We start from the raw sequence: 23,254 nt of genomic DNA on the forward strand, positions 1-23,254 counted from the left end.
TAAACATTTACTTTAAATCCTGTCTCCAAAGTGCTCAAACAAGCTTTCGTGGACAAGGAATCCTGGAACATAAAATAATCATATCCAAGAATAAAAGGATTACATAGGAACAGAGGGAGCATGCTTTTCCACAAGAAACAGAAAATTACAAATGGTGAGGAAATGCAAATCTCCCTTTTGGTCTCAGCTAATAACGTTTTATTTCAAGAGGGACAGCTAAGGATATTCAGCAAGTACATGAAACAGTAGCAAAGGGACAGAAACCTTCCACTGGCCCTAAACAGCAGCTTTACACAAAGGAGCTGTTTGCACAATGGATACTGCAGATGACCAACGCAGCACGTTGGCTTACTTCCTCCTGAACGCTCCTTTCTCATGCCCTTTGCAATGGCAGGCGAGGCTCACGCGTTCAAACACTGACTCAGGCCAGAAGGTCACATCCAACAGTTCAAATGAGCAAGCAAGAGGATCAAAGCTGCAGAAGAGGTGGTCTGCAACATCAGCCCTTCTAACATACATGTAGGAATATCATGGGGAATTTGCCTTCTGAAATGGCACTGGAAAGACCTCTTCAGGCCAGACTGGCATTTGCAGTTCTGTTTGCAACACCCTTCCCCTAGCAATACCATCCCTGGGCACACAGGATGGAAGGTATTACAAGCAGGTGTATACACCTGCTTATCACAACGGGGTATATGACTGGACCTGAGGCCCCTGTGTGCTCCAGAGTAATGAGTAACAGCAGCTAGATGCTACTCTGGCCTCACTCTTTAGATTTTTATTATTTCCTGAGAATTTGTAAAGAGTGTCCAAGCACCTATCCATAGCTGGTAAACAAATAAAATACTCTTCCTGTATAGCCTTTTGAAGTATTTGCTTCTCTTCCAACAAAATTTCTTAAAAAATATCCTTCAATAGCCATCTCAGGCAACTACAAAAAAGGGATTTATCGATTTCCATCATAAAGGTATTCGTCTTTTGCATATATTCATATGAAGAATTATAGCTCTATAGTAAAGAACCTTTCATCTTACCTCTTTGTATTCATTGATCAGCTTTGTCAGTCCATTTAAAAGCATTGGGCCTAATGGCTTTATTTTACTTTCTGGACAACTGCAATTAGAGACGCCAACAAAGAAAATATTATCCTTTGCATTCCTTAAAAGTACCTTCTCTCAGTATCACTTTTTCTCCACTTTGTTAAACTGAGAAGTCACAGCTTAATGTGTGCAAGCATACTCACACACAGATTTCAGGATTAAGGAAAAAACCCCGTTTTAGTACCCCTTCTTTGCCCTTAGTTCAGTTATATATTTAGTAAACAGAGTGGTTTCTAGGCAAATAGCTAAAAAACATTGTGCTCACTCTGAATTACTTACATGATACAAATATGATGCACAAACTGCAAGGACAGACTTCTCAGTTTTGCGTTTGTGTTTGCACCGAAGAGTCCGTCATAAACCACCTGGCCAAAAGGAATAAAGAGCAGATCAGAGAGTGCCTGGCTTCAATTTCAAAGGTTTTCTAATTCCCCTTCTTCTTTAAATACTGTCATCAGTAACACTGCTTCCCTCCTCTAAGTATTGGAGAAGCTGTGTTATCAAGCTCATTAGGAAGAGCAGCTTTGGAACATAAGCATTACCTGAATGTTAGCTGGGAACGTTTCTGCAGCTTGCCTGGATCGCAGAAGATGAGGAACTATCTTTAATTTAACACGGGTGCTGACTGACTCTCGTTTCATTTCTGGTTTCAGAACGGATCCCTGTCAGGAACAGAGTTGATATAATATAGAGTATCTTTGGACAGCAGTACTTTTAAGTTAGCTAAATTACCTTCTACCGCAAACCAGAACACACTGGGACAGAGAAAAACATACTGAATAACAAAAACGTTCAGTACAAGCAGAGATCAAAGGCAGTGATAGATCTAAGAAATATATATGTGTCTTCGAAATAAAATAAGGCAACTAAAATTACAGCTTCAGAAGCTAAGCATGTATGCAACTCTGAAGGCAAATCTTACCTCCTTGGTTTTCAGTGGTATATCCCCAAGATACACTTTATACATTTTGTTGATGATAGCAGGATTGTTCCAGTCAATTAAACTAAATAAAAAAACACATTGAACACCAACATGTTATGATTCTGACCTTTGATTACTTTTTAAAATGTGTTTTACAGCTTTTCACATCATATTCATATTCTTCTCAGAGTTTTAACAGATCTAGTTTGAATTCTAATCACTCCTCCCACATCCACATAATATATAATCACAAAGAATGTGAAGTGATTACAAATTTCACCTATAAATTCTGACACTATAATTCCAAATAATTTGTGAGAAACCTACCTGATCCATTCTCTCCCACTGAAACAAAACATATAAACCATGCTAGTCTATCGATTGAATACAGAATAGTCATCCGTTAACAAACTTCTCCACATTCTTCAAACTCAGTGCTTTGACATTTCAATAGAGAAGAGGGTAATTTTTAATTCTAGGACTATTTCATCTTGGTCGCAGACAAACCTGTGTGCCCATGATAACCATCTAATGCTAGCAAATGATGAGACTGTTTGGAACACACACATAACCAAAACACACCCCACAGAAAAACAAAAGTTAAGCATGCATGCTTCAAAAATGTGGGGAGAGAACCATCTCTTTCAGTAAAGCAAAGTACAAACAAGTGAGCTGTAAACTAACATATATTTCTCATAAAAGACATTCAACATCGCATATTAACATGCATTTTGTCCACACATGTATTTTCCTCTGCAAGCAAAGAATACCAACACAAAGGGGAAGATCAGACAAGCAGCAAAGGAGAGACTGCCTTCCTTAACCAGGCTGTTGTCACTTACTACAATCATCTCCTCTGCTACTATTGCAGCACATGAATAGACTTGAATGGAGAAGGTTTCACATTGCATATTCAACTCGAAGTTAAATAGTCCTGAACTTCTAGTAATACAGAAGCCACCTACACATTTCAAAGGCAGGCCTCTCTCCCTCCAAATCTCCTACATGAGCCACCAAACCTCGCACAATCAGTGACTCAGCAAATAGTACCAACAGCAATTACTCTGGCCTCTCCACGGTTAAGACAGAAGCATTGTCTTTAGGTGATGAAAGGTGAAGTAGAGCAAAGGCTTTAATAATGCAGAGAACAGTGGCTGCCAAACTCCCCCACTTCACAATAACAGTCTCTTTACTTGCTTAATAAATTAAATGAAAGTATACTTTTCTGGGAAAAACAATATAGACAAGTTGACAAGTTGCAAATCACTTACTTATTGACCATGGCCTTATTGACCATTGATAATTCACAGAGGGCAATTTGGAAACAAAAGAGTAAGAAAATGGCTCAGAAGCAATACCAAAGATCATTGAAAACAGACAGCTAAACCTGTCAGCTCTGGACCCAAGTGATGTTCCCAGCTGCAAGACTGTGATCCCAGCCCTGTGTGAATACACAGCAGCTTTGCAGGTATGCAGGGGACTGCAGCCTTCCTCCTTTCAGAGCACAGTCTCTCTGCAGCACTACATTAATTGCTGCTAGCTTTGTTAGGAACACTAGTGCCATCTTTTCCAAACATCCAAACTTGTACCTTTGTTTGCTCTTTAGTTCAAGGTCTGCTGCAGTGGCAACACTGTGTCTTGTATCACTGGAGGCTACAACCAGGTGTATAACAGCTTCAAGTTCTGGCACTTGCTCAGCTTCAATGAACTTCACTATCCCCAGCTTACACTGTTCAACATTGGGGAAAGCAGAGGCAGTGTTATTGACAAGAAAGCATATGTTACAATAACTGTAGCAGTTCAGCTGTCTGAAATAATGGCTTCTGCTCACTATGGAGAAGTTCCCATGCTCTCCATCTCTTTAGCAGCACCCTCCTCTTGCCTCCTGTCAAAGCAGCCACCTGTGGCAAAGTATCAGCATTACAATTAGGGATATTCTGATACTTCTCTGCTACAAGGGAATGCTTCATCAACATTAAGAGTTTTGCAACCTTACTATCTTCAGGAGGAAAAAGAGTAGGCTACCCTTGTGGTTGCTTCCTAACCAGCTCTGACAACTGCTGGCAGCTCCCACCCCATCTCACCCTTGCAAGTTCCTTAAACCATCATGTGAAGCCCCTCAACAAATTCCCTCAGGGCAACTAAAGACCTGGTCAGAATTAGTTATGTATTTTCCCTCCAGCCCTCTGTCTGTAGCTGTCCCTGTTACCACTCTCAGTTCACAGCGGACCAGCCTCGCAGCTGCAAGTACCTGTTCCAGCAGCTCTGGTGTCCATGGGCTATCTCCAATTATCCTTTTGGCTGCATAAAAGCTCATCCCTGGAGGCGGCTGAGGAATTCCAGGACCTCCCACACTACTGGATGAAGAGCCCTGGGCTGAGGGCATGTTTTGTCGACTCTGAGATTCATTCAATACAAACCTAAAAAGTGGGAAAGGATTTTCATTAGAGGCTTTAACAACCCACACTGCCAGATGAATTAGACACTGGAACATAGGAATAAACATAACCTGTTCATCTTCATGTATTCTTCTTTAATTAATCCCATGACTGTGACATAATACAATTTTGCTCAGTTGAGACTCAGCTACCAGCTATGCCAATTATAATTGAATACAAACCTCAGGAAAGAGAAGGGCCCACTGACATTTCTGAAAACAGTTATCTCAGGTTAAGAACAAGAAAGAATGATCTCTTTAGTATTAGAAGTGAATACTCAGAGAGTACTACATTCAGGAAATTTGTACTAAAAGCTTTTAACATTTGTATGATTTCTACGAAAAATGCAAACCTAACAAAGGAAATAATGAAGCATATGCAACACGATGAAGTGGCAGGAAACAAGTCCTTGATATAAAAAATAAGTAAGATAATGTATTGGAAAATGACAGTTTTAGTGCTGGGCAGGGAAGGAAAGCAAAAAATCATGAAGGTGAAATTTACAGATCTTAGTCTTTTTGAAGACTGGCTAGTCTAGCTGCCCTGTGTGTACCTCCATACTCTCACAAAAGCCATTCCACCTCTCCCTATATCCTTGGAAGTGGGTCAACACATGAAGGCATCAAAACTGTAGTGCAGAGACCCACAAGAATTATTTTGCTCCAGACAGCCATAATCTTAGTTCAGCACACAGGCAACAAAAGGAAGTAAACAGTCTTAACAAGAAGGATAAACATTCATCCCAAGTCTCATTACTTAAAACTTTAAACACTGGAACTTGAATATGAGCTTTAAGCCCTACAGTTAGGCTTTCTGATTGTTTTACTGCATGCAGACTGGCAAGGCTAATTCACAACTGGGCAATGACAAAGCAAGTTCTACCAGGCATAAATTAGCTGTAAACAGCTGCAAACAGTCTCACCGCAGGGAGCAAGACTTTTGAGACAGACATCCAAAGCCACAGGCTAGCTGAAGACACTCTCTGAGAACCTTCTGGAAAGAAAATGAAACCTTCACCCTTACCCTCGTGGTCTGAGTATTTAAAAATTGTCATGCTTGGCCGAAGTACAAAAGCACAGAAGGAAGTGAAATCTCACTGCAAAGCCCAAGGACTTCATCCGCTGAAGCTACAGCCACAGCAAGTGTGGGGGTGAAGCTAAGACCATAAACCTGGGCAAACTGAAGAGTGTGAGCTGTGAACAGAGGAGCAGGCTAGGCATTTTAATCTATAAGATGCAAGACTCTACACACTCAAATGGTAAGGAAATGGCCCCCAAAACATCTCATGGGAGCATGGTCTCCAGCAAAGCTACATGGAGAAACACCACATGCTCACTGTTTTAAAAGTCATGCCTTTACGTTAATCCACTTGGGTGAGCAAGAGTTAGGTACTCAGAAAAATCCTATGGGAATCAAAGAACTGTCAGAAAAAATAAATGTATTCTGCTGTTAAAATTATTTTCATATTCTTTCAATGCAAAAGCTCCCCTAGCAATATAAAGACACTAAAAAAATTAGTGGAAAATAGATTTTGAGAAAGTATTGATTTTAGACATCAGAAGATTCCTAAAAAGCAGTGATCAGTAAATTCAAGTAGCTCTGTAAAAATCACTCTTGCTGTCAGAAACAGTGCTCACACCAAGACACACCATTACAGTTAAAACATTTTTGATCAGGAGACAGATGAAAGACAAATCTTGTTATTAAATGTTCAATTCTGGAAAGCACAAGTTTTCAGAGATTACACTTGCTTATGACCTTGGAGGAATAAGCCTTAAAACTCAACTGCAGGAAGATGAGCACGTATTTTGATCTGGCTTCTATTTTAAAGGTTTGGTTATTTAACAGATAGCTCACGTCTCATAGCTTCAGTTTGATTCCAAAAGAGGTCAAGGACAGAACAGCATAACACCTAATTAAGCAGAAAAAAGATCTTTTGTTAAATAAGGAAGATGGTGATCCCATTCTTAAAATTAGGAACACGCTTGGCATCTTACTGAAACATATAACTGGATTCATTTGAGCTAGGAAGTAACAGCATATTTTAAATGAGTTTCCAAGGGTGCAGTTTGTAATGTTTCATACATGAAGAACACACCAATATCAGAGAAGACTGGTATCAACTCTCACTTACCCATAAGGCATAAGAAGAACATCCAACATAAAGTCCAAAAGCAGCTGTACAGTCTTTGGTTTTTCAGCAAGATTAAATGGAGAAGCTGCTGCTTTCAGTGGTTCAGCAGGGTATTTCATGTGAAAAAGGGTTGGTATTAGAAGATGCATTAGGCTGAAAAACAATTACATTTACTGCAACCATTTAAAAGAAAACACACCTGTTTATTCTTAACATTCAAGAGAGAAACCTTTAACAACAAACCTGGTCCTTAATAGCAAAAAAAAATCTTAACAAAAGCTAAACTGATTCACAATCCAGTGGCCTCTATTTGTCACCTGATGTACTTAAAAACGGAAGGCAGAAGACAAATTAGCACTTGCACTTAGAACATACATGTCTGTGGGCAGGCACACACACACATGTAGAGAAATAAAGTCACTGCCTTTGTCCAGACTTTCAATGTATTGTAATTATGCCACAAAATACAGTCTAGGATTGTCTCATCCGTAAGAAATTTGAAGTTTTAAATCTGAGTCTGCCTAGAGCAGAAGTTGATCAACACTCTTCAGCTTCACCAAAGAGTGCACACTAATACATTGGTTACATACCAGTGTAGACAGATTTCTCAAAGCTCTCTTCACTCATGAAGTTGCTTTTTGGACAGGGCAAAACCATGGTCCCAGAAGTATTTTCACACTCATCTCATGAGCAGAAGCAAGATTTTACTGCAAGACCTTTCAGTAAGGTCATTTTTAAAATACCTTTACACTGTCACAGTGATGTAGAGTGAATGAAGATAAGATTTTAATGTCATTTTCCAGTGCCAGCATGGTAGAAACCCATCTTAATGTAAACAAAAAGCAGGTCCATAATTAACAGTTTTCTAGAAGTTCTTAATACACAGCAGTTTCCACCTCCTGCCTTTTTTTTTTTTTATTTATTACAACTTAGTGTTTCACGTGAATAGGAATTTTGGTTATCTCACAATCTAGAGTGACCAACTCAAGACATTTACTGCTGTTCCCGTTGCTGGACAGAGGCTATTTACTGAAGGTCTGGCAACCTGTAACCAGGCTGGAAACCAGAATTTGATGAAGATGGATGGGGGATATGGGCAGGCATATCCATTCTAACACAGGCCTCTTAACATACAGGGAGTCTCCTGCTGCAGATCCTGTATATCATTACAGCATTAGACTATATGAATTCTTTGTACCACCCAAACTACTGAATTGCTGATCCATACTGTACAAGCCAAGAACATCCTAAGCAATCAGGATGTCACCAGGGAAAAAAATCATTTAACAACTGATACAAATTATTTTACTAAAATAACATCAACAGAATTTACTCCAAGAATAAGTAGCTATACCTGTCTTGCTGTGGTTGAGGTTTCCCTTCCATTGCAGTAAGAAGAGTTGGAGCCAATTCACACTGTTTTTCCACAGGCAAACGGGGGTATCCCATCTTAACATAAATGATGGTAAAATTCTAAAGGAGTAGAAAATGCACACAGTATTGCAACAGTGCAAAAGAAATACCTGCTCTTTAAACTCTTCTTGTGTGTTGTGTTACATAATTGGGTATTGGAAACAGCATGTTTTGGAAGACCAGTTTCTTAATTCTAAGGCTCATCAGACTGACAGCTATTAAAGGGGAGGCTCAGCAAGACCTACTCAGAAAGGGTTTTCTGAGTAGGTCTTGCTGAGCCTCCACTTTAAAAGGAAGAAAACAACAACCCAAAAAAACCCTCTCTAGCTTCTCTTATCCACTGCCAATTTCAACAAAAGCAGCTTTATCTGAGCCACAGCTTCAAGGAAAGAAAATGTAATGTTCTCTTTTACCTATTTCTGAAATAAAATAGAAAACAATATTGAATAAATACAAAGTCAGCAGCACAGGCAAGGTTTCTCTTGAATATATTTCTAAATCATCAGAATTAAAAAGCTGCTAATGTAATCCAAACAGAACCCAGTGACAGGACAGCACAGCAGAGCAATACTGAATAGTGAACTAACTAATAGTGATCTAACTACTATCCTGTTGATCCAAATCCAGCCAAGAACTGTCCGGATAAGAGTCATGTGTTCAATGACCTGGTTGAAAGAAGTGTTGAACTGGGAAGCATTACACTTCTTTGTAGATGGCACTTGTTAAAATTTTATCAAGCCTCACGGCACAAAACGACATGTATCACTCAGATCCATGAATGAAAACAGATTTTTGACATGTCCAGCCAAAAGCAGAGTTTATGTCAAGTTTGTCTTCAAACAAGATGATTTTGTTACTGCTCTACAGAACACATGCACTCTAGAAGCCCCTGGCCATTTCTAAAAGGTGAACTCTGGATAATCCCACTTGATTGAAGACAATCTGAGATTACTTCTATGTTATTGCTGTTTAAAGTCTAAATATTTCTCCAACAGTTTGTAAGACACTACGTTTTCCATTTATGCTACATAAGACTGAATAGTCAAATGAGAAGGACAGAAAGTTTCCCTCTGATTTTATCACTTTTTTTCATTATGGTGATTTGCAAGAGATCTACCACAGTTGAAATGAAAATTATCTTCATAGTTTCACAAAAACATTTTTAAGCTATTTTCACTTTTTAAACTACATTGAATGAAACCTTCGAGTAAAGTTTCCCCATCTGTAAAATTAGTTTTTTGTCATCTTTTCTTGCTCAGCTAAGGTCCTGGCCCTAAAAACACATAAAACAGGGTTGTCACGTGTTCAGAGAAATACAGATTTTTTAAGTAAGACTCTGATCCTGCATGATGTTTCAAGATCCCGACCCTGCACGTATCAGGATAAGGATTGGTAGCTGCTTGCAAAATGGTGCTTCTAACAATGACTAGATCCTCTACAATACAAGCAATGACAATTCATGCATTCATGAAATATCAAGAGTAATTATCAGTAATTTGAAGAGAATCAAGTGTAGCTCCTTTATGAAACTAAGTTTCACCCACACCAGGCTATAGAGTTTAGTTTAAAAACAAAATCTTAAAACATCAACCTCATGACAATAACATACTTGCTAGAAAAACCAACAGAGCTAAATACAGGAGCTTTAAAGAATATTCTGCTTGTTACAAGTAAATCACCAACTATTCTTGGAAGAACAGGCACTTACAGTGACAAAAGACACTGCAGAAGGATCTTGATACTGAACTAGCAATGTCTCTACTGGAAGCTGAATTTTTGGACGACTTTTGATGCGCTTATTCAGATGAACCAGCAGCTCCATGACCTGACAGGAAGAAAACAAAAAACTTGAAAGAACCATCATTAATGTTACTACTTCGGACTCCACACATCATCCTTAGTCCATGAGGCAGGCCTGCTACAAACAAATCAGGCCTGAGCTTCCTGATCATTTAGTCTCTAAGAAAATGACAGCAATCATTCATTGTGTTATCCTGAAACCACTCTGACATGTCTCAAGTCACTGTTAAGACAAACACATAAAAAGTTTGAATCCATGCCACAACCAATAACTTCCATCAACAGAAGTGTCAGGAATAAATGATTACTGAGGATGACCAATTCTTTCTACATGGTTACTATCCCTCAAAACGGAGCCTGGCTTTGAAATCTGCATTGCTGCTCTATCTTGTGGTTATAGAGTAACTCCCTGACACAGAACAAAGAAAACAATAAAAAAACCCCCACCCATATTAAAGTTATCAAATAAGTGTATGAAAACTGTGTTTGGAGTGGAACAATACGGAACTGAAATCCTTCAGGCAAGAGCAGAAGTCAACAAAAGTCAGGCAAGAGCAATGTGCAGTACTGCTCTGAGCAGGCAGAGCCCCAGCAGCAACGCCAGTGGGGCCAGGCAGGAGCTCTGGGGGGATGGCCTGGTGGACAGCAAGTTGAGCAGGGGCCAGAGTGCACTGAAACAAGAGAAGTGCAGAGTGGTACTTTCTCACAATGAGGACTCTCAAGGAGCGAGGCAGGGGCCCAGAGGGTTTGTGCAGTCTCTATCCTCCGAGGTATTTCAAGACCATCTCAATAAAACCTTCAGCTTGGTCTGAGCTTGTAATGGACTGTGTTAAGGAGGAGGTTTCTCTGGAGACCTTCAGAGGGCCCCTCCAAGCTGAATTATCCCATGATTCTACAGTCCTATGAAGTAGTTTCTTAGCACAGCATCAGCAAAGTGTCACTTGTAAATCCACTAAATGAGATACTGTAACTGAATGAAGGAACTTGAAAAACTACAGACAATTTCCACTCTGAAAAAATAGGTTCTGAAAAAGTACACTGAACATCTGTATCTTGCTTACAAACCCTACCAGATTCTCAAGCAAGGTGGTGCAAAAATATAAGTGACATTAAATGGAATCAGCTCAGCTCCAGTAAAATCAGACAGAGCCAGTCCTAGATTCATGTTGACTTCAAGCAATTCAAGTCAAAAAGACATGGTGGGCACGCTGTTCTGTGTTTTTGATTGCTCATGACCTTGGTCATAGTATGCTGAAAAAGCAGCTAAATTGCTGTCACTAAAGTTTGTCATGGAAAATGCAGAACCTATGCTTGCTGAGCTGCCTATGAGCTAAAACATCATCTTTGTATCCACTCCATGACCAGGTATCAAACAAGGAAAAACATTAGGAAAAAATTTTTCACAGAAAGAGTGGTCAGAGAGTGGAATAGGCTGCCCAGGGAGGTGGTGGAGTCACCATCCCTGGATGTGTTTAAGGGTCGTTTAGATGAGATGTTGGGGGATATGGTGTAGGGGAGAACTTTGTAGAGTAGGGCTGATGCTTGGACTCGATGATCCCAAGGGTCTTTTCCAACCTGAATGATTCTATGATTTATGAAAATAATGCCCAGATATAATCCCAAGAAACTTGCATAGCTGACCACAAGCATGTGATTGAGACCAGAGATAAGCTGACAAACTAAGTAATGCTGACAGCTATCAGATTTTGCTGCTGCAAAATTATTGTAATAGCAGTCACAAGTTCCCATTATTTTAGAGAGGACAAAAAATGTCTGCACACATTTTTTTGTGAAGGAAGAAAAACATATGACTCTAACAGTTTGAGGAACCTGTTCAGATTATCCATGGTGGACATTGAAAAAAGATGTGGCTGGATTTGGGTATGCGTGAGGGTTTATCTCATGTCCTGCTTCTCTAATCATTAATATCAAATCAGTGCACTAAGGACCTCATCCAGCAGTACTCATCTGACCGGAATCAGACAATGTCTGCACTTCAGAGTATGACTGCTTCTTATGTTTTTTGCTGGCTTCACATGGGCTGCATCAAGTGATACAGTATCCAGTCTGGCACAACTGCTGACGGTGCATCAATACTTCCTGGAGCACATCTGAAGCAGCAGAGTGAATTTACCCCGGATTAGTTCCTTGTGTGACACTGCTAGGATAATTGATTTGGCAGAAGGCATCCTAGAGTTGAATTTAACTCATCTGTCAAACCACGGCCTGAAGAGGGACTACCTGTTCAGAGTAAATGGATTAAGAAGGTATAGGCATTGCAAGCTTATCAACATAGCTAGACTACATTCTAGGTCCGAAAACGTATGAGGACACTGAGTTCAGATTACTGAATGTTGCAGTAATACTGACCTGTCAGTCACAAAATTAAGGGCAGGGATAAGACCAAAAGAGCAGTATGTTAAGGCAGCAGGAAGGAAAAGTAGAATTTTAATTTCTCCTTTCCATTCTAGCACTACAAGCTTGAGGAGAAAGTTAGTCTGGAGAGTGCGAGTAAAATTAGAGTGTAGTCAACCCATCTGGTGTATTGAATGAATTACACTGTGCTTCTAAAGTTGGGTGAAAGGAAGTCCTTGAACAACTGTACTGTTCTACACTTCAGCAGCATACTGGCAACACACAGATGTTCTTTTTTGCTCATATACCTACACTATCAAAAGCTACACCGTCAATTCAATTAAAATGGTGTAAGTTTTCAAACCACAATTAACTATGGAGACTTTTTGTTGTTGGTGATGGGGGGTTTTTTAACCACTACAGTACCTGCAGGAGACAGACGTGACATGGGATAACAGAGTTTTGTCGTTGCCTATAGTCACTCACTGGGTGAATAAAGAGCTTGTCCTCCTCTTTCCATTCTATTTCATCTACTTTATTTGATTAGCTTTCCAATCATCTGAGTGCTCACGTAAAAAAAGCATATGCTTTTCTTTTACTTACATTGCCTTAACATGATTTTGAGGCTTGAGCTGAACAATAGGCACATTCTTTGCTGCCCACCAGGCAAAATTAGCACTGGAAAGCTAGGTATTTGTGTTTAAGAGTCATTAGCATTTGAAAATGCATCAGGCTTCTTAAGACATTTTCCCAGAACGTTAATGGCAAAGTAAGAACAAGCAGAAGATTGAAAAGCTGAGTTCTGATGTAAGTAACAGAAAAGGGCAATGTGGACGCTGAACAGATTTACGTGCACGCTATACACTCCAGAGCAAATTTTCACTGATGTTCATTAGTTAAAACCTGACAGTCTTCCTCTCCCTCCCCTCTGTCTGAGAGTCAGTTTCCCTTCACTGATAAGGCAAGAGCAGAATTCAGGGTAATTTCCTTGACTGCAATGAATTTGACAAATACCAAGAAGTACAGGGAAGTGCTATAATTGCTTATAATATTATCATCATCTTGTACAGATAAAAATCAATAGTTTAAACACATAGAAAGCAGAAGAAGAAACAAGTTTTATTTCATTATTCATTCTAACACAAGAACTACAATAAGTAAGAATGGTGTGTGATTTTGAGAGGCCTCTTAAAATTAAGTTTTCAAAGGAGTAGTCCTTCCCCTTTCCTGAATCTCGCAACACTCCCAAAAATAGAGACAACATATTTCAGTTCATGGAAAAATTATCATATAAGAACACCCTAAAGAAATTTCACTAGGTAGTTGATGCCTTTCTTCACAGCTTCAAGTGCACATGATAAGCAGATATTCAGAAGAACCCTCCATCTGAGCTGGAGTATCTGTCCTTCCGCACAGCGGAACAGCTTCACATCTACGGATCCACTTTCATGTAATCGCTGCCAGAACCATGTTTTAGAATCACAAAATGGTTTGAGTTGGAAAGGGCCTTAAAGATCATCTAGTTCCAACCCCCCTGTCACGGGCAGGGACACCTTCCACTAGACCAGGTTGCTCAAAGCCCCGTCAAACCTGACCTTGAACACTGCCAGGGAGGGGGCAGCCAGAGCCTCTCTGGGCATCCACAGCTTCTCTGGTTTTGTGCAGAACTTTTAGAGAAATCTCTGTTCTAGCTACTTGCAGGTTCCAAAATCTACTCACAAACCTACTGAAGGCATGACAATTTCCCTATTTCTACAAGACAAAGAGGGGATTATAAAAAGCTTCTTTTCCTCCACCACCACCCTCCAAGACTGCACTCTGTTCAGAAAGGTTCTGGTCCACCTCTACCACCAGGCAGCTCCTTCTGATCAACAGTTGCAGGGACAAGAATTCATCCCTTGCCTTCTGATTCTCTGCTCAAATCTCATATTCAGCTGTTGCTGCCCCATTTGCCTCTTACGGTCACATCCTGGCAAAACAGGAAACACAAGCAGGTGTTCCTCTGCCAGAACCCAGACCAGGTCAGATCTCTTCTGCCCTTAACAATAGGTTTAGCAATCACTTCTGTCATGGTTTGAGCCCAGAGGGCAACTGAGCACCACACAGCTGCTCACTCACCCACTCCCCCTCAAGAATAGGAAGGAGAAAATAAAGCAAAAGGCTCGGGAATCGAGGGAAGGATAGAGGGGGGTGGCTCACCCATTCTGGTCATGGGCAAAAGACAGACTCATTAGGGGAAGAAAAAGAACATCAGTTTAATTCAAACACTAAGGACAACACTTAACAGACAGAGTAGGACAGTGAAAAGCATTACCACATCTTAAAAACACCTTCCCCCCACCCCTCCCTTCTTCCTGGGCTCAGTTTCACTCTGGATCTCTCTACTTCCCCCCTACTCAGCAGCACAGGGGGCAGGGAATGGGGGAGGGGGATGCGGTCAGTCCTGCAGCTCCTTCCTCCTCAGGGGGAGGACTCCTCACACTCTTCGCCAGCTCCAGCGTGGAGGAGCTCACAGGAGACAGTCCTCCACAAACTTTCTCCAACGCAAGTTCTTCCCATGGGCTACAACTCTTCCTGAGATGCTCCAGCATGGGTCACCCCCGTGTGTTGCAGTCCTCTGAGCGTCAAACTACAACAATGAGGGTTTCTTCCCTCAGAGTCCCGGCCTTCTTCGGGCACAGCCACCTGCTCCAGCATGGGGTTCTTCACGGGCTGCAGGTTGGCATCTGCTCCACTGTGGACCTCTCACCAGAGGATACAGGGTGGGGACGTCTCTGCTCTGGCACACTTCCCCTGCTTCCTCTTCTTTTCTTCCCTGTGTTCACATAGGCATCCCCCTCTTTGGTGTTCGCATAGATGTCCTCCTCACAACTCCTGCTTGCACCTCCAACTCCTCCTCCCAGGTTCCCCTTCTGAAATACATTATCACAGAGGTGCAGCCACCATCGCTAATTGGCTGGGCCTTGGCCAAAGGTGGGTCCGACCTGGAGCCAGGGGAGCTTCAAGAAGCTTCTCACAGGGGCCACCGCTATAGCCCCCTCCCCTGCTACCAAAAACCCTGCCACACACACAAACAAACCCAGCACACCCTCATGCAATCCCACAACTACTATTGCACAAGAACTGTGCAAGCACATAGGCCTGGGAAAAAACCCCTGCAAGTAAACAAGAGCTCAGCCTTCTGCTACAGAAGACAGCTACACCACTGCATTCCTTCATGCTCATATTAAATTCCATCTTCAACACTGTTTGGTCCTTGCCTGGCCACAGGAATAAGGGGAATGACCAGTACATGGTGTCAGCGAACTAGGGCTGGGCCCAGCAGTCCAGCAGAGGGGAGGCTGCCACAGCTCCATGCCCGCAGATCCAGCCAGGAGAGGCACACATTCACAAGTGGGCTTCACCCCTGGAGACCCACACTCACTCCTTCCCAAATCATCTAGATCCATCCTTTTTCCTGCCTTTGGTTCCTCCACTAAACATGCCATTGGAAGGCTTGTGCAACCCCAGAATGCTCTTTCCCTGCATCCCACTGTGTCCACTACTCCTAAGTAGCACCCTCTCAGTCCAAAAGGTATTCTGGCATTGACTCATCTTGATGGGTTTCATGCCTGGACAGTGGGACTAAGGGTGTCCTGAGAGAGCCCTGGGATGGACCTGGACAGGGTGTCCCTTCCTCTCAGTCCTTAACTTGCGTTCCGGCCTGACACAGTGACTCTGTGTTCCCCTGGGCTTGTAGAGATGGGCCTCTGATGCACTGATGGCTCTTATGACAGACCTGGGAGCAGCTAGGGTAGGAGGTTACACAGGTTTCTGCACTTGCTATTGTGTCTCTGTGCTCCCTTGCAGGTGTGCAGATGAGCTTTTATCCTATAACCTAATATAGGGAACTGAATTCCCCAGGTACATATTAAATTCCAGCTCCAAAACTGCTTGGTCCTTGCTCCTACACCTGTAACCAGGCAAGGACCAAACAGTTTTGGAGGTGGAATTTAATATGCACCTGAATGCATCCTGTGATAAAGCTGCCTTGTATACCAGGGAACTGAATTCCTTCAGATAGATATCAAATTCCATCTTCAAAATTGTTTGGTCCTTGCTCCTATTCCTGTTATCAGGCAAGTGAACTACATCAATGAGTATGTCTTCATGGTCTTTGGCACGCAGAAGCAAGCTTGCTCCATGTGTGTCACAAGTCGGGTGGATGCACAACAGTCCTAACCTGGAAGCCATGGCAACTGCCTCTACGGCAGTAAGTCTTGATCTCAGGCTAACTCATAGCTAGCTGGCCTCAAGCAGCAACAAATGGAGCCACCACTCATCTGCAAAAGCCACACATCTGCAAAAGCCCTTGCTGATACAAGCAATGACTGTCTTCTTCAAGCCCTAACAGCTGTAATAAACCCAGGCTCAGGACAACTTTTCCTCAAAGAGTAAATTTCTCCACAGTATATCCAAGTATAGTAAATCATGATACATTTCATTCTCCCTGATTAGGACAACATACCATTATGGTAAATTGTACTCTTACCTTTTTACGAACTCCTTCCTGTGTGCTGGACAGCTTGAGGAGAACAGGGGGTAGGAATTTAGAAATAATGTTCTGTAACTGCTCATCTGTTTCTGCATGGCCAAGACGCAAGAACACACGTTCAAGTTGATCTGCAGTTAAGTTAAAAAAAAAAAAAAAAAAGAAAGAAAAGAGATAAACTGGTTGAAACTCAAAATTGCTGTAGCAAGAAAACAACTTTTTCTGAACATCCCCTAGCGTGCTTGTAAGAAATGCTCCACACAATTGTTGTACATCTCAACAGCACTCAGCACAGACCCATCTTGTATTTTTAACACCAACTGAACAAACTGCTGATGTCAGAAACCAGCCTGATTACTCCCAGTACTAGCTCTGCAACTACATGGAGACCACTCCTATCAAAGACAGAAGCAATTAAGATTCCCTTTACTTCATGCTGCGTTGCAAATAGAGGCTAGAACATCTTCAAAGGTGAAACGGAAGGTTAGAATCTCAAGTCATTCCCTGCCCTTTCTGCTTTGACAGCAAAGGTGTGCAGCTGTGGGACTGCTAACTTCAGAAAATATGCTTTCTGTCTTCTGCATTCAGACCACGATGTTCAGTATCTCCACTAGTTAATCAGAGAGCAAAAAGATCTGGCCAATTCTTGTTATTATTCTGGTAAAACCTAGAGTTCTGGTCATGCACAGGGACTCCATTGTTGTAGACATTGTGCAAACAAAACAAAAACATCAAGCACGTACAACAGAACCTAAGACCAATTACAGTTAGCATTGCAGAAAAGAAAGTCTGGGCAAAGCACAACTTATAAGCTTGGGGCCAGTCACACCATGGTAGTTGCGTACAAATAAATAGGCTGCACACCTGAAAGCACAAGAAACAAGCTGCAAAGTGAAAAACAAGTTCTTTGAAAGCTTGAGACTATTGTTCCAGGGTAAATTTGATATGCAAGGGAATATTCAAAGGACATCTTGACACAGGCTAACCTGTTCTACCCACGACGTTCTGTTAAGCCACTTAGGTCTTCCAGAAAATCTTTACAAAGCTGTACAAATGTTGACTGAACTGCTTACTGCTTTGTTAAAATTTGTTGATCTTTTTTCCAAAGGACAGCATTATCATCAATAGGAATAAGATTGCAATCCTGAAACACAGGACATCTTGCTGTAATTTAAAACACAAAGCTTCTGTTATCAGTCTACGAAGCTGCTGGAGTGTTGTAACAAATTCACCTTCCTCTAGTCAGCAGGTCTCCTCCTCAAACCCAGGAAAGAACACAAAAAAAATGTTTTCTAACATCTGCGAAGAGGTAGAAGTTGCAGCTCCTACAAGATCAAGAGAATAGGGCCGTGGGTGGGGGGGAAGCAGTAACATCTGTGTTCTCAGTGAGCAGAAGATCATTTCAAGGAAACAGATGAGACCCAAATCATCTCTCAGCAGCTCAAACACAAGGGCTGAGGACCATCTGCCTTTATAAAAAGAATGGAAGAATCCCTATTTTAAGCACCAGCATGCAGCTGCCCCAACAACTAAGCCAGAAGCAAAGCAAAACCTCCCTGGCACAGCAGCATTCCTGACAGCTGGACTGAGAAGGGTCCTTGTGCACAGGAACGGGAATCTCTTCTCCACACTGCAGCACTGCAGGCCAGATCCACAGGTAGCAAGGAGACCCAGAGCTTCTGAAGGGACTACAGGTCTTAAGACATCCTACAAGGAAGAAATCATTCCCCCAAAGACTAATCTGAAGTGACCTGTTGCAAGCTGAGATTAGAGGGAAACCAAAGAGAACTCTCCTTCAGCAGAGGAGGATCACTGAGCTGGCTGTAAGGGGACTGTAGAGGCAAAAAAGAAAAAAGCACAGGTACACAGCAGAGGTAAAGACCGAGGTGAAGGGATGTGCTTGGAACTGAAGTGAACAAAAACAATGTTCAAATGCAAATACAGCTCCAGCTAACAAACCCATCACGATGTAGCTGCAGAAGCCTTTACTGTCCTATTTTTTAAAAATGTGCTATCCCTGCACTGGAAGTCCTCAGAGCATCATTCCTCCTCTGCCAGCTGCAGATTAAACGTAAATATATCACTTCCAACATTTTATTTTCGGCTGAGCAAATATGATAGGCAGCTGAAAAGACAGAGGACTATGAAATTTTACTGTCAGGAAAATTACAAGCCAAAACTCTGGAGCACCTACAATGCAAACTGACTTGTGAGTCAACCTCTTGTTTCAGACAGATTTCATCAAACAATCAGGCTGTCAGCTAGTCAATAACTTCACAACATCTATCTCATATTCCAAATTTTTTTTCTAAATCCTAACTTCTTTCTCTCTTCATCTTCCCTTTTGTGTCATACCCCCCCACACACTCCAGGACCTCCACAGTGTCTCACGATCCCGCCAGCACTAGGGGACTGCTTAGGACATGCCAAGCAGCTGACATAACTCAAACAATGAATGAAATAACCCAATCTATCCCCTCAGACCTGGAACTCCAGGAGATCGCTGCAAACCCACCATCCTCAAGCAAGCTGACTGAGGAACCTCTCCAACATCACGTTCCTTTACATGGCAACAGATCAGACTCAAGTATAAGGAAACAGGAGTGAAGTTATTTCTAAAGCAACATTTGTTGCAGTCGCTGGACTATACACACCTTCCAAAAGGCACAGAAACCATTCTGCACCTGCCCACAGGAAGGGCAGCAATGCACCTAATTGCAAGCATCTACCCCATTTCCAGCTTCCTCCATTATTCTGTTGTTACAAGCAGCAACCAGGATAGTAATAATACTAGAGATCAGGAGAAAAAAGAAGCTATCCCCTGTTTATGCTGCCTGTGAGATATGTTTATTACCTTTCCCATATCTCTGCTGCCTAGTCAGTTAAGCCCTAATACTGCCATCAAGTATCCATCCTTCCCTTAACCATTAGCATGACAGGACTCTTCAGCAAATTCAAGTAGGCTAGTTCCCTGGCTGCAGTTAAGAAACTGGTCAGGAGTTTGTCAGAGCACTCTTCTGTGCTGTTGATGCAAGCTGTATCCATAGCAGCGGGACAGGAAAACAAAGAGCTATAAACCCTCTCAAGTATTGCACATCAACTATTTTCTCCCCAGTTTTTATTCTAACAATTAAGACCATTTCTCAAGCTGACAGCATCCATTATGGGAAAGCATAAACCCTGGAGATTTAAAGCACACACACAATGGTCCAGGAGGGGAGCAGGGGACGCAATATTAGGAACTCAGATACTGAGTCCTACCTCCATGAGTGTTGCAAACCTGCTGGCTGGCACAGGGCAAGTTCCTTTCCCTCTCTGCCTTATGTCTTCTCACAACCTCCACCTAGCCTCCCCGTCCTGCCTGAGCCAGTGAGCAGACCACTGTGCATCAGACCTCAAACAAGACAACCCATTGCACATTCCCACATCCTGCACGTCACAAGTTTCTAAAAATGAAGCCAAAACCTTCTCCATCTAGTTTTATATTTCCTACTGCTGACTATAAACTGCACAGCTGTAATTTCAGGGGGGGACCATTAGGTTATATGATAATAAAAATAAGTAAGGCAAGAGATCTAACTTGCTTTGCTACATACCATAGAAAAAAAAGATGACACAAACCGTTTTGAATAAGCCTTAGTAACTGAAAATAACTACTACAGCAATCTTACCACAACTTGACAGTAAGAGCACTGAATTTTAATTAAAAAGTTTTATGCATCTCAGTCTTTACCTTTGCAAGCCAACACTGAATTTAAAATGCAGTCCGTGCAATGACACAATTCCTGTAATTTTTCCTTTTGAAAGTGGACTAATACAGTTAAAGATAATGTTTAAAGTTTTCTGGAAGCACTGGAAGAAGTAATGGAGGGATGACATTTAGTAAAGTATAACTCTATCCCCATCTAAAAAGCCAATCATTAAAAGATCTCAGAAGGCTTCTCCCTCCTCAATTTCACATTAAACCCTCATCTCAAATTTAGGACTGTGACATTTTCTTCGTATTGGTTCCCACCTATAGCACCCTCTGTATTAGCTAATTATATATGTTTATAAAATTACTTCCATAGTCAGTCTACTGCAGTTCAACCTGGTGAACATCGGGCTGGGGGAAGAACATGCTGTCAGAGGCAAAGGACCTACATTTAATGCAGTCTAGAGAATTTACACAAAACAAACAAACAAACCAACCAAAACAAAAGAGCCCCCATAGGATTGCCATTATTTTATTTACACTGGTGAGAAAGTCAAAGTGAAAAGGAGAAAGGAGGAAAGGATGGAGACTTCACTGGAAACACAACTGGAAAACCCTGTGCCCAATCCTGCAAGGCTCTACAAAAAACACTCCAAGAACATATTGAATGTCAGAAACAACAGAAAAGCATAGGGCACACTGAGATCACGGCAAGCCTTCTAGATTCGCTTCACTGTGGAGAGCCCCTTGCTCTGCCAGGGACTGTTGGAAGGAATAACCCAAGTAAGATTAAATCACTACTACCTCTCAGCACATCAATCAATGAATTCATTATTTCTGGGAAACTCTTGCAAGTTTCCCTTTACAAACATGAAAGCTAGAACCAATTTCTTTCAAAAGACAATTGCTACAGTACCCTGAATCCGCTTATGAGCTATGTGCCAGCCATGGTCCCTATCAGACTTGCCCACTACACTAGAAAGCACCTGAGAAATCGTATCTTGTTTAATAAGTAGTCTTAGAAACATCATATGAGTGCCAAGCTATGACAGTCAACATTTTACTGTGGATTGAAAAAAAACCACACAACCAAGAATGAACTGCATGAGTAGAAAACTTAATACCAGGTAGCTTTACTTTTAAAATACATATAATTAAGTCCATGCAAAATTTGTAACAGATATTCATGTATTTTGGCACAATCACAACTTCTTTCCATGCTGCTGTATAGTATTTTCACACAGTATTTAATTTTCTGTGTCATTTTCTTGGGAAAAAAAAAAGGTGTTTACAAGAGGATGAATATAAATATGGAGAATTTAGCAATAGGCATTGTATATGAAGACATGTTCCCTTTCACTGTGTATAAAAGAACCAAAGTGGCAGGAAAACAAGATACAACTTTGTATCCCTGTTTCCAGCAGCAGTGTCCAATTCGTGTCAACAGACATGGTGTATTTGGAATTTGAAACCCCCAAGTTACCATGGCAATGCAGTTACCTATCTGTGAGAAAATGCATGTTTCACTTCTCGTTTTTTTCCAGTCTCCATTTAAGATTGCAAGGAGGAATATAGGTTTCAGCACTTATGACCACACCTCATGCAAAAAGTAAAAGAACAGATTTCAAAACACAGGCAACGTACATAAAATTTACAAGAAAGTTGCATTAACAGCAAGGCTCTAACTCGTGCTTTATAAACTTCCAAATCCTGCAACACTGGCCATAAAAGGGTCAGAGTTATTTCTAAGTCTTGCTATTTCAGAACTGATCTTGCAGTCTCCCAAGCCAACAGCAAAACCCCAGCCTGCTCATTGAAACAACATGCCCCTGCTTCCTGTTCCACTATACCGTAGCTTGCCAGAGGGAACAACTGAGAGAAAGACACAGAAAGGATAAAGTAAATAAATAAACAGCTTAATGTCTTCCTTCCCTTAACAAGGGCACTACCCTTCCCTTTTTTTTTTAATTAAAATCACAGAAGTGAACTCTTTGAATGCTCGGCCTTACTGAGGTAGCTAGTTCACTGTTTATCCATCTTTCAATCAAAGAAATCTCTTGGTTCAGCTAAGCACAATTCCCTTCCACAGACCCAGGTTCTCCTCCTTGTCTTTATGCAAGATAAAGAATTAGCTCCCTCTGGCATTCATAAATACTATGCACAGCATATCAGCTATTCTGCACAGGCCCCTCAGCAACGTACTTTGTCTAGTTGATTATCAAGTAAAACACATCTCCTTCTTTTTAAAAAACACGACTAAATAAACTACTGGGGCTAGGACATGTCAAGCTAACTGTATTTCATAATTTAACTGATCACCACAAAAGCATTCCAGGAACCAAAAAGAGTCAGAGTGCTCTGCAAAACAAAACAGAGCGTGGCACAGAAAGACTCTGTGCACAAAGCCAGAATTTATCCTCACTTCCCTGAAAAGTGTCTGTTTGACAGATTAGTGGGACTGCTACATTAAAGCATTTCTAGAACTGTTTCAGCCAATCAAACAAACAAAAAACCAACTTCCATTACCTGAACTCTGTAGAACCATTACATTGCACTAGCATCCCCATTTTCTCCAAAAGGCCCTATACCAAATAAAGAGTACTGGACACAGGAGTGTTTCAGCTTTACAGCCTGGATAGCAGGGGTAGTTTTAGGCACAGGTCCCTGCTAAAGCAAAAGCTCAAACACACCGTTCAGTCCCTCCAAAGCTAAGCAACTGTTTCTGCCCTATTCCGCATGCAGAAAAAAGTATAAAGTTCTTGTCTATTGTGCCACTACTAAAATAGGAGTCAAATGTTTGTTCAAATGGTATTAGACTCTGGGAGAAAATGTATCTAGTATGATTATGGCAGCAAACAGTGAGTCAG

At 41.4% G+C, this 23,254-nt stretch overlaps 1 protein-coding gene across 4 annotated transcripts in view; it reads right to left on the reverse strand.

Annotated features, from left to right (window-relative positions):
• ECPAS (Ecm29 proteasome adaptor and scaffold) overlaps window positions 1-23,254 on the reverse strand; it is a 68,428-nt gene that overhangs the window by 42,152 nt on the left and 3,022 nt on the right. For 3 of the 4 annotated variants that reach the window (XM_074857139.1, XM_074857138.1, XM_074857136.1), the window contains 10 exons: window positions 16,694-16,824; window positions 9,716-9,832; window positions 7,949-8,067; window positions 6,595-6,747; window positions 4,274-4,442; window positions 3,612-3,751; window positions 2,023-2,104; window positions 1,643-1,762; window positions 1,380-1,465; window positions 1,035-1,113 (listed from right to left, as the gene is read on the reverse strand). In XM_074857139.1, coding sequence (XP_074713240.1) covers window positions 1,035-1,113; window positions 1,380-1,465; window positions 1,643-1,762; window positions 2,023-2,104; window positions 3,612-3,751; window positions 4,274-4,442; window positions 6,595-6,747; window positions 7,949-8,067; window positions 9,716-9,832; window positions 16,694-16,824 — 1,196 coding nt within the window. Of the gene's footprint in view, window positions 1-1,034; window positions 1,114-1,379; window positions 1,466-1,642; window positions 1,763-2,022; window positions 2,105-3,611; window positions 3,752-4,273; window positions 4,443-6,594; window positions 6,748-7,948; window positions 8,068-9,715; window positions 9,833-16,693; window positions 16,825-23,254 lie in introns of those variants that run through there. The other variant, XM_074857140.1, reaches the window with a different exon arrangement.

The sequence above is a fragment of the Strix uralensis genome, chromosome Z (genome assembly GCF_047716275.1).
Source record: "Strix uralensis isolate ZFMK-TIS-50842 chromosome Z, bStrUra1, whole genome shotgun sequence".
NCBI lineage: Eukaryota > Metazoa > Chordata > Aves > Strigiformes > Strigidae > Strix > Strix uralensis.